Source organism: Thamnophis sirtalis, unplaced genomic scaffold (genome assembly GCF_051295495.1).
Source record: "Thamnophis sirtalis isolate CommonGarterSnake01/CBP01778 unplaced genomic scaffold, rThaSir2_p1.2 scaffold_3, whole genome shotgun sequence".
Lineage (NCBI taxonomy): Eukaryota > Metazoa > Chordata > Lepidosauria > Squamata > Natricidae > Thamnophis > Thamnophis sirtalis.
Window position 1 is genome coordinate 172138065 of NW_028261383.1, and position 12265 is coordinate 172150329.

Genomic DNA, 12265 nt, shown 5'->3' on the forward strand with positions numbered 1-12265 from the left:
AAAATAAAATAAAATAAAATAAAATAAAATAAAATAAAATAAAATAAAATAAAATAAAATAAAATAAAATAAAATAAAATAAAATAAAATAAAATAAAATAAAATAAAATAAAATAAAATAAAATAAAATAAAATAAAATAAAATAAAATAAAATAAAATAAAATAAAATAAAATAAAATAAAATAAAATAAAATAAAATAAAATAAAATAAAATAAAATAAAATAAAATAAAATAAAATAAAATAAAATAAAATAAAATAAAGAAAGAAAGAAAGAAAGAAAGAAAGAAAGAAAGAAAGAAAGAAATTGCATTCTTCATGCAAGCACAGAAGTATACCCACCTGATAAAGTGTGAGAGCTCAATATGATGGGTTCTACCAGAGTTACTTAGGATTCATGAGCAGCAAGCTACGCTAAAGATACAGAGATTCAGGGCAGTATGGATTTGGATTTGGATTTATTCGACTTGTATGCCGCCCTATTCCCAAAGGGACTCAGGGCGGCTGAACAAAAACCAAGGGGAGGGGAACAAATACAAAAAGTAAGACAAAAAACAAAACAACAATGCAAACAATTTAAAAATCACAACAGGCGCAACCAATTCGAGTAGGGGTGGAACTCAACAGCCCCAGGCCTGCTGGGACAGCCAGGTCTTAACGGCTTTACGGAAAGCCTGAAGGGTGGCGAGGGTCCGAATCTCCACGGGGAGATCATTCCAGAGGGCCGGAGCAGCCACAGACAAGGCCCTCCTCCGGGTGGTCGGCAGCCAGCATTGGCTGGTAGATGGAATTCGGAGGAGGCCTAATCTGTGGGATCTAATGGGTCTATGGGAGGTAATTGGCAGAAGGCGGTCTCTCAAGTACCCAGGTCCAATACCATGTAGGGCTTTGTAAGTGACGACTAGCACCTTGAAGCGTATCCGGAGACCAATAGGCAGCCAGTGCAGCTCGCAGAGGATAGGTGTAACATGGGTGTACCGAGGTGCACCCACAATCGCTCGCGCGGCTGCAGTAGACGTTCTTTGACATCAAAGAGGGTTAAGAAAATATTTCTGCACTTGCATTCACCAGGAACCATGAAGAACCAGCACCATGGAATATTACAAACAGCGAAACACGATTGTGAAACAGGGGTGCATGAATGGACCCAATTACATTAAGATGAATTCAGAAATTTCTTCCAATTGTTGCAAATTCCAGGTCTCTGGTCTTGATCTGGAGATTAAAAACATAAGGAAGACAAATATACTCTCCCAAAAGAGGAGGGGGGAGAAAGAAAGAAAGGAAGGAAGAAAGAAAGGAAGAAAGAAAGAAAGAAAGAAAGAAAGAAAGAAAGAAAGAAAGGAAGAAAGAAAGAGAGAAAAATGAAAGAAGAAAGAAAGAAAAAGAAAGAAAGAAAGAGAGAGAGAAAGGAATAAAAGAAGAAAGAAAGAGAGAAAAATAAAAGAAGAAAGAGAAAGAAAGAAAGAAAGGAATAAAAGAAGAAAGAAAGAGAGAAAAATAAAAGAAGAAAGAAAGAAAGAAAAAGAAAGAAAGAGAGAGAGAGAGAGAAAGGAATAAAAGAAGAAAGAAACAGAGGAAAATAAAAGAAGAAAGAGAAAGAAAGAAAGAAAGAAAGAAAGGAATAAAAGAAGAAAGAAAGAGAGAAAAATAAAAGAAGAAAGAAAGAAAGAAAGAAAGGAATAAAAGAAGAAAGAAAGAGAGAAAAATAAAAGAAGAAAGAAAGAAAAAGAGAGAGAGGAATAAAAGAAGAAAGAAAGAGAGAAAAATAAAAGAAGAAGAAGGAAGGAAGGAAGGAAGGAAGGAAGGAAGGAAGGAAGGAAGAAGAAAGAAAGAAAGAAAGAAAGAAAGAAAGAAAGAAAGAAAGAAAGAAAGAAAGAAGGAAAAGAGCAACCTGTTCTGCTGGGAGTGAGGGTGGGGCTGGCTAGGGGTCGACAATCCCATGATTAAACGCTGGCCTTTGCAAAATATTAAAAGAACACCAGCAATAGCAAACCAACAAAAACATTAATACTGCTTTTAGATGAAGCCATCCTCTTAGTCCTTAAGGAGTTATGTCAAAATACCCTGAGTGTAGAGATTGACTAGACTTTTGGGCTTCGATGCCAGTGAAATCTGCAAAGCTGGACTTGCTGCATAGTCCATAACTGGCTTGTTTATAGACCCATCTGGAGCCACTCACGGCATGCTTCGCCCACCCACAGATCCCTAGCTATTATTATAACTGCCTCCCGCACTTCTCCTGCCCGCAAGGCAGTTGCCTGGAGCTGTCCTTGAAGTTATTTTTCTCTCATCAGAACATCACTGCACATGTGTTGGCTTGTTCACTCAGGAGAAAATCTTGGGGGCCAGCAATGTTAGGGAATTGGGTTAATCTAGCCAAGATAGCTAGCTTTCTATATAGGTCCTGTAGTAGCTGCCCACTGCAAGAGGTTTACTGTCCCCAGATAACTCCAATCTGATTTTGAAACACCTTTCCTCTGAAACGGCTTGCCAAGGAATCCACTCCAGGAGTTGGCAAAGCATCTTATCCCACCTTCTGAAGCAGCGAAGACCAATATGTCTCTTTGTTTTCACACCTAAAGAGGGGGAGGAACCATATGTTGCGGAAATTATGTCAACACAAACTCCCTTCCCTTTTTTTGCTATCGGAGGACCTGCTCAGCACTTCCCAACATTAGGTTCTTCAGCTCCTTTTCCTGCTCTTTACAGTATTCCTCTAGCCCACCCAGGAGTGGGTTCCTGCCAGTTCTAACCTCTTCTATAGAAGAGGTTCCACAAATCTACAGTGCCGTTTAAAACCGGTTCCAGCTCCCTCCCCCCGTCCGTCCGTACATCATCAAGATGAAGAGCGAGAGGAGGAATTCTGGGAGTTGAAGTCCACAAGTCTTAAAGCTGTCAAGTTTGAACACCCCTAGGGTTTTTTTTCTCTAAAGGGTCAGGGGTGCAAGGGTCTTGTAACTTGACAGCTTTAAGACTTGCGTGCTTCAAATGCCAGAGTTCCTGAGTCAACATGACTGGAGGAGGAATTCTGGGAGTTGAAGTCCACACATCTTAAAGCTGTCAAGTTTGAACACCCCTGGGGTTTTTTTCTAAAGGGTTAGGGGTGCAAGGGTCTTGTAACTTGACAGCTTTACATCTTCCGTGCTTCAAATGCCAGAGTTTCTGAGCCAACATTTTGGTTGCTAAGCAAGAGTGTTGTTAAGTGAATTTCACCACAAGTTGGCCATGCCCACCTGGTCACATGACTGCCAAGCCACTCCCACTCACATGGCTGGCAGGCCACTCCCATCCAGTCAAATGCCTGGCAAGCCACTCCCATCTGGTCACATGGCCAGCAAGCCACTCCCACAAAGCAGGGCACACCTACAGAAGAGGTTCTAAAAAAAATTGAAACCCACCACTGAGCCCATCTACTTAGTGGAGGCTTAAAGCACACCTCCTTGGATTCTTATTTTGATCAAAATGGGGGTGGAAAAATTGTCTAAGATGATGTATTGTTGATATTTAACACCGGATCTTATCCTGATTGTATAAAGGTATTTAAAATGAATGTTTAAGGGTAAAAGCAAAGGGGGAACTTCTTATCATTGTGGTTGCCATGTGATAAAGCAAAGAAATTTTGGAGTAAGATTCATATTATAATATAGAAAATTCTTAAAACAAAAATAAAAACGGAACCAGAAACTTTTCTTTTGGGTTTCATGGAAAAAGACTTGGAGAAGTGTGGAACATTATTGTTATATATGTTGACATCAACAAGACTATCATACGCACAAAAATGGAAGGACATTTTGATTTCTACCATGGACGAATGGCTACAGAAGCTGAAGGAGTTGGCAGAAATGGCTAAATTGACCATTTTGATTAAAGGAAAGGATATAAGTACCTTTGTTTCCACATGGAAACATCTGAACTTTGTCCTTGAAATGTGGGGGAAATGAAACTTTGATTTCGGGTTTTATTGACTAGATTGATACCTTTTTATAGCAATAGCAATAGCAGTTAGACTTATATACCGCTTCATAGGGCTTTCAGCCCTCTCTAAGCGGTTTACAGAGTCAGCATATTGCCCCCAACAACAATCCAGGTCCTCATTTTACCCACCTTGGAAGGATGGAAGGCTGAGTCAACCTTGAGCCGGTGAGATTTGAACAGCCGAACTGCAGAACTGCAGTCAGCTGAAGTAGCCTGCAGTGCTGCATTTAACCACTGTGCCATCTCGGCTCTCTATAAAAATGGCTAGCTTATATTATTATGGAAAAACAATAAGTTGTGGTTTGACGTTAATGCTTTTTTTTTAACTTCAACAGAAGGAGTCAGAAGTCAAAGTTTCTGTTTTTCTTTTCTCCAGTTTCTCCTCACTATCCTCTCCCTCTTTCCCTACACTGTGTCTTCCTATTTAGTTTTGTATTTTATCTTATAACCTAATAAAAAATTTAAACATGAAAAAGAAGAATGGCCCAGTATCTGTGGGTAGTTCTTTAGAACAACAAAACATCCAGAAGGAAAAACTGGTTACCAGTCCTGCTTTAAAAGGCAGAAATAAATACTTAGGATCACATAAACACATCTTTATATCTTTGAATCAGGATATGCCAAAGAAAATGGAGTGCGGAAAGGCAAAATTTTGTGATAAGAAAATGGAGCGTATATTGAAATAAAAACAATAGGCTAGAAGTTGTGATGGGTTTCTTTAAAACTGGTAAAGGCTAGTCTAAACCCCCACCCAAGCAGGAGATTTCTGACACATGTCAGTCCAGTTATAAAAAAGACGTTGAGACACTAGAAAAAGTGCAGAGAAGAGCAACCAGGATGATTAATGGACTGGAGATTAAAACATGTGAAGAAGGGTTACAGGAACTGGGCATGGCTAGTCTAGTGAAGAGTAGGAGCAGGGAGACATGATATCAGTGTTCCAATATTTGAGGGGTTGCCACAGGAGGGGATGGAGTCAACCTGTTTTCCAAAGCACCTGAAGGCCAGACAAGGAATAATGGATTGAAACTAATCAAGGAGAGATTCAATCTAAAAACAAGGAGGAACTTTCTGACAGTGTCTTCAGAAGTTGTGGGAGCTTCATCACTGGAGGCTTTCACTGGAGGCAACATTTGTCAGAAATGGTGTAGGGTCTCCTGCTTGAGTGGGGAGTTGGACTAGATGACCTACAAGGTCCCGTCCAACTCTGTTAATCTGTATCTGTAAGCAAAGTAAAGGGTCATCAGATCCAATTAAAGGGGATGGGAGACCACCTAAAATCTTAAGACTGCAAGTTAGATTAGGAAATAAAACTGAGGAAGGCAAGAGTCAACTACTTCTATGTGGCTTTCAAGAAAACTATAGGAAAGTGTTCATGTAGTCACCTGAAATTGAGCTTGATGTGATATAGACCAGAGGTGGGTTCCTACCAGTTCGCACCTATTCGGTAGAACCAGTTCATCAAATCTACCGAACCGGTTAGAAGAGGTTCCACCAGTGGACCCGGAAAGCAGGTCACACCTACAGAAGAGGTTCCAACATTTTTTGAAACCCACCACTGGTCCTTGGATAGGATTATTCTACACTATCATGCTCATATTTATAAAACTCAGTGCCTCTGTGAAAGGTAAGGATGACGACTGCGTTTGTGGTGCAATCAGAACATTGCGTGTGTTGAAGTTGTTTTAACGCAAACCAAAGATGCCTTTTAAAAAACAAGTTTACATCCTATTCTTATGCAGGCCAGTGCTGAGTGAGAGATAATTTAAGGTGGTTCTGACAAGTGTCGTCGGCATCTTCATATCCGGTCACATGGGCAGCAAGCCACTCCCATTCGGTCACATGGGCAGCAAGCCACTCCCATTCGGTCACATGGGCGGCAAGCCACTCCCACAAAGGAGGCCACACCCACAAAGTAGGTTCGAACAATTTTTGAAACCCACCACTGATGTAGACTACACATTTTAGTTAGAAAGCACTGTTAATTCATTGTGAATTTGATAGCATACAATAAATGTAAAAGGTTCTGCCCCCAAGGGATTCACAGTCCTGATAACTAGTATCAAAGGGATAGAGGATGGTCAGAGCCCTTCCACTTGAAGTTTATAATTACCCACTCTGGAACTAAAATACCTTTCTGAAAACCAGGAACTTGATTCCAAAACAATAAGGCAATATAGTCTGTGTCTAAAAGGCTGCTAAAGTGGAAGTAGCTTTACATTGCGCGCTCAAGAGAACTCCATTTGGGCTATGCAAAAGCACAGAGTCATCAAAGCAACCTTTCAGTTTGCCCCTCAAGACAGCAAGGCTCGGCAAGGATTCTGCTCTGAAGCATCCATCCCTCCCACAAATGGAAAGGGATGCAGGAATGGCTGGACCATTCTGCTGATTCTACAGGGGCGAGAGTTTTCCTTCTGAATAGTAGGAGGTGGGAATTAAAATGCACAGCTTGTGCCCTGAAAACAGTTGGTCTCCTGCTGCCGCCGAGCTTTTTAGCCACCTCTGCATCTTCCTGTTCCTTAGATACCAAGTTGCCAGCGCTAAACCAATCAAGAGCCCCCTTTCTCCTCCCCTCCGCTTGCCAGCTATTCTTTCTCTGGTTTTGCCTCCTCTCTTACTCTCTCTCTCTCTCTCTCTAGCTCAGCTTTGCTTTCGGCCATGAAGCTCCAGTGGTTCTGGCATTTCATTCCCTGCTGCTTCCTGCTTCCAGTGCTGATGCCGGTGGGTAAGTGACCAGCAGTCCACCCTTCTCCCCCACCCCCTCCCTGAGATGCTCTCCACTGCCCCAAACTGTGCGGAAGGCTTCTCCCTGACGGATGACAAAAGCGAAGGGAAAGGCTTTGTAATTCCCTGTCACAAATGGGATCGGATGCAGCTGAGTGGGCTTGCCTGAGGACCCCTCCCCAAAAAAGAAGGTTTCCATTTATCTCTCTCTATGACTCTCCCCACCCCTCCCCTCCCCTCCCCTGGGCTATATAGAAATCGCTGCTTAGATCTTCGCTGCTTTCTGCACATGCTGTTTTTTTCCATTAAAATCTCTTACTCCTAGTTCTCCATTCTGCACTCAGATTTCATTCACTTAGGGTTAAGAAGGGGAATCGTTCTTTGGATGATGATGATGATGATTTCTGTTTCAGCCACAAGGAAACAGTGTGTGTTTTATTAAAAGGAGAACAGATAGTTTGAGTTTTGCATTGGGCTGGGATATCTTTCACTTTGAATTCTTTTCCTCCCTCTCTCTCTCTCTCTCCCTCCCTCCCTCCCTCCCTCCCTCCCTCCCTCTCTCTCTCTCTCTCTCTCTCTCTCTCTCTCTCTGCTTAGGATGTAAGTTAAAGGGATGGGTGTGTGTGTGTTGAAATCATTCTCTATGGCCCCAAGAATAGAGATCCTCTAGTTTAACAACATCATATGATTTCCAAAACAAGGTATTCTAGAGCTTGAGATTATACGGATTATTAAGTCTTTCTTGCTCATCTGGCAGAGGCGTGAGTGGAAGTGGAGTTGTGATCCATCGGGATCTCAGCTTGCACATGGTTGATTGAGGCCGCCAGATCTAACCCCATGCTCAGTGCAGAAATGCAAAGTCTAGCATCTTCCGTGTGTGCTTAGACATGTAGCAAAAGGGAGCCTATCCTTTCTATTACCATTAGAAAGATTCTCCTAATGTTCCAGTCAATATCATTACCTTGTTCTGACAGGTAATTTATTTCTAAAACATAATAGAAATAAATTTCTTGATCTCTTTCAATTTTTTCATTTTCACAAATAAGTAAACCCAGGTTCAAAGTGAAGGTTGCTGAGAGATGGCAGCTTGTCATTCAGGCTGGAGAAAAATTGGAGATCGGAAATTCATGCGAAAAGCCCAGTTTTCATCCGAACAACTGAAATGCATGCCCATTTACACTGGGAACTCTGGGAGTTGAAGTCCACACATCTTAAAGTTGCCAAGTGTGAAAAACACTTCTCTAATTGTTATCTGCTTCTGAAAATATAGGTGAAATATTTCTTTTTCCAGTCCCCCATTGCCTCAGTTCGCACTCCCCAGCATTTAAAAAAAAATGTAAGCCTAATGGGGCAGGAATCCATATTTTTGCTTCCATTCTTTATCCTTGCCCATCTTTTTCTGACCAATCAAAATTCTTCTACATCCCTCTTCAATCTTCTGCAAGGGTGAGCCCGCCAAACAGTGCAGGTCAAAATTTTTGTGCTATCCATAGTTGGATTAAACAGAGTGAATTCAACAGATAGCTAGACACAACACACGGCCCTTTTCCATGTGTGTTTTAACATTGCACATGGACAAAAGAGTAGCGCTTATGAGGCCACAATGCCCCAAATACCTAAGCATATACCCATGCAAGGATGGTATGTCTTCAAATATTGAAGGTTTATGGCCACCTCTTAGGGATTAAGGCCTTCTCTGCTGTTTGCTCCTGCCCTCTGGAACATCTTTCTCCCCCCACACATGAGTTTGGCCCCAACCTTCTTTATCTAAGGGTCTAAAGATGGGTTCCACCACAAAACCGCGTTCGACTAAACCGCGCTCGACGAAACCGCGTAGCTGACATCATCAACAGCACGACAACAGCACGGAGACAGAAGCACGCTGTAAACGCTAAACCTAAAATTAACACCTAAACCTAAACCTAACCCCCCTAAACCTAATCCTAAACCTAACCCTAAACCTAACCCTTAACCTAACCCTAAACCTAACCCTTAACCTAACCCTAAACCTAACCCTAAGCCTAACCCTAACCCTTAACCTAACCCTAAAGCTAACCCTAAACCTAACCCTTACCTTAAGTTGAATCGGCTTGCTTTCAAAGCGCTATTTAAAGCGCCCTTCTTTCTCCGCGCTGGCTGTTGTCGCCCTGTTGATGACATCAGCGACGCAGTTTAATCGGGCGCGGCTTAGTCGAGCGCGGTTTTGTCGTGCCACGCTAAAGATGTGGCTTTGGCAGTAGACTTGGGCCCCCGTGGGGTAACAGCATAATGGAGGTGGTTGATTACTCTACCCATGTAACTTTGGTTTTAAGGTTTGATTTTAACTTTTTATGTTTTCACTTAGATGTAACTGTAAACTGTCCAGTTACCCTATGGTAAGATGGGCAGCAAATAAATACATTTATAAATAAATAAATATGGAGGTTGGACCGGAGAAATTCCGAGGGCCCTTCCAATATTATTAAACTGTTTCAGAGGGCTGGAAAGTTGCCCCTTGGAAAATATGCCCTTTGTGTAACTACAAAAAAGAATTTGATCATCGTGCTTCACCCATAGATTATTTGATTTATCCCTCCACCAAATCCAGCCCAAGGGATCTTTCCAACCCAAGGGATTACTAGAAAAGAAATATGGGAAAAGGATTCATGACTAAGACTCCACAGCAGTCTTTCTGTCAGCAGGATAACTCCCACCCAGAATTTCCCAATAGCAATAGCAATAGCAGTTAGACTTATATACCGCTTCATAGGGCTTTCAGCCCTCTCTAAGCGGTTTACAGAGTCAGCATATCGCCCCCAACAACAATCCGGGTCCTCATTTTACCCACCTCGGAAGGACGGAAGGCTGAGTCAATCTTGAGCCGGTGAGATTAGAACCGCTGAACTGCAGATAACAGTCAGCTGAAGTGGCCTGCAGTACTGCACCCTAACCACTGCGCCACCTCGGCTCTATGATCATGGAATTGAAAAAAAAGGGCCCCAAAAACACACTTCACATATTTTTCCCTTGTTTTTCTTAGCTTATTTATTTCCTAGAGTTATATCCACCCATTTATTCTGGACAAAAAGGAATTCAATTATGTTACTGAAATTATTCCTTGTCCAGCTATATAGAAAGCTGTGAAATCGTTCCAAACCATGGCTGTTTTAATAACCATGCAATGAGCCGAGGTGGCGCAGTGGTTAGGGTGCAGCACTGCAGGCCACTTCAGCTGACTGTTATCTGCAGTTCGGCGGTTCTAATCTCACCGGCTCAAGGTTGACTCAGCCTTCCATCCTTCCGAGGTGGGTGAAATGAGGACCCAGACTGTGGGGGGCGATATGCTGACTCTGTAAACCGCTTAGAGAGGGCTGAAAGCCCTATGAAGCAGTATATAAGTCTAACTGCTATTGCTATTGCTAATTGTGCTCTGGGTTCATAGATAATAATAAATGATAGGTCACTTTTTGGATACGTTTGGGTGTGGTTTAGTGGTGGGGAATGGATCCCCATCATCCAGCCAAGATCTGAAGAAGCTTCTTGGATGAGAAGCGAAACGTCTTGAAAGAAAAAAAACCAGAAGGTCCAGTTGCCTCTTGAAAAATCACCTTTGGGACAACCACGAACCTGGATGACTGAGAATCTTCATAGACACCAAGCATATGTGTTTTCCAAAACAAGCTATTGCCTAAAGCCATGATAGTGAACCTATGGCATGTGTGCCACAGGTGGCACACAGAGCCCTCTCTGCAGGCGCATGAGCCGTCGCCCCAGCTCAGTCCCACTGTGCATGTACATGCACCTCTTGCCAGCCAGCTGGTTTTGGGGTCTCTGCTGAGCAAATGTGGGTATGGGGCAGTGGTGGGTTTCAAAAAAATTTCGAACCTACTCTGAGGGTGTGGCCTCCTTTGTGGGAGTGGCTTGCTGGCCATGTGACCTGGTGGGAGTGGCTTGCTGGCCATGTGTTCTCTCTCTCTCTCTCTTTCTCTTTCTCTCTCTCTCTCTCCTTCCTTCCTTTTGTCTCTCTGTCCCTTTTTCCCTTTTTTCTTTCATCTTTCTCTCACTTTTCCTTTCTTTTTTCTTTATTTCTTTCTTCCTTTCTTTCTCTTTCTCTCTCTGTGTGAGTCTGTGTGTGTGTGTGTGTGTGTGTGTCAGTGGTGGGTTTCAAAAATTTTTGGAACCTCTTCTGTAGGTGTGGCCTGCTTTCCGGGTCCACTGGTGGAACCTCTTCTAACCGGTCCGGTAGATTTGACGAACCGGTTCTTCTGAACTGGTGCGAACTGGTAGGAACCCACCTCTGGTATGGGGCGTATGCAGAAGATATGCACACATGCGTGGGAGCAGGGTGCACACATGGGGGTCGTGCGCTCAGGTGTGGGAGGCGGGACACATGCAGGTGGGGTCGCACATGTATGTGCGGTGGGGGCAGGGTGCGCTTTCAGCACTCAGCAACGAAAAGGTTAACCCTAAAGCATTCACCAGGATGAATTGGCCGGCAATTCCTTGATACAGAGAGACGCATAAATATAGAAGCATTTTCCCTTGATTGCCCTTCTTCCCTACATCTACTGATCTTTGCCTGCAGCTAGCTCCTGCTTCATCCAATTTCATTTGCTAGATTATGTAAAATGTGAAAACAAACTAATTTTCTTATGAAAACAGAGTACAAACACCTTTGAAAATACATCACTCAGTATCATAAAGGGCAACTCATTTAGCAACATGCTTTGAGAAAGTAAACGGTCTTTTGTTGCAACATGCTTCAGGAAGTTCCTTCTATTATAATCCCCACATTGTAGATAGTGTGGCCGAAACCTAGTGTTTCTTTGGATGGTAAAAAAAAACAGCACAACTATGTTTTGGATAATGCTAATTCTCACCATGCACCCATATACGTACCAGTAGTGGGATTCAGCCAGTTCTCACCTATTCGGGAGAACCGGTTGTTAACTTTCTAAGCAGTTCGGAGAACCGGTTATTGGAAGAAATTTTATATTGTTTTTTTCCACTTTACAGGGCTAATACTGTAAGGAAGGCAGGGAGGAAACATTCTAGTATTGTTTCTAGCCTCATCTTTATTGCTCTGCTTACAGAAACTGCCTCTCCAGTTAACCTGTATTACCATTGTAACAACTAAAGCGAAGTGCCCATCGACCTGAGTGACATTGATTTAGCAATAGCAATAGCAGTTAGACTTATATACCGCTTCATGGGGCTTTCAGCCCTCTCTAAGCGGTTTACAGAGTCAGCATATTGCCCCCAACAACACTCCGGGTCCTCATTTTACCCACCTCGGAAGGATGGAAGGCTGAGTCAACCCTGAGCCGGTGAGATTTGAACAGCCGAACTGCAGAACTGCAGTCAGCTGAAGTAGCCTGCAGTGCTGCATTTAACCACTGCGCCACCTTGGCTCTCGACTTGGCCATGCCCACATGATCACTTGACCACCGAGCCCCGCCTACTCGGCTGGTCATTAGGGCAGAGAACTGGTTGGTAAATTATTTGAATCCCACCACTGATACGTACTCACTGGATGATCTTAAGGAGACTGTCACCTTCAGACACTTGAACCTGAGTTCAACTC

General features: G+C 42.8%; 1 protein-coding gene across 1 annotated transcript in view; it reads left to right on the top strand.

The window, feature by feature from the left end:
- The first annotated feature begins 3806 nt into the window (after positions 1–3806).
- The window catches only part of ICAM5 (intercellular adhesion molecule 5), a 35932-nt gene continuing 27473 nt past the window's right edge, over positions 3807–12265 (top strand). The window contains exon 1 of the mRNA XM_087708292.1: positions 3807–3885. Coding sequence (XP_087564418.1) covers positions 3807–3885 — 79 coding nt within the window. The remainder of the gene's footprint in view (positions 3886–12265) is intronic.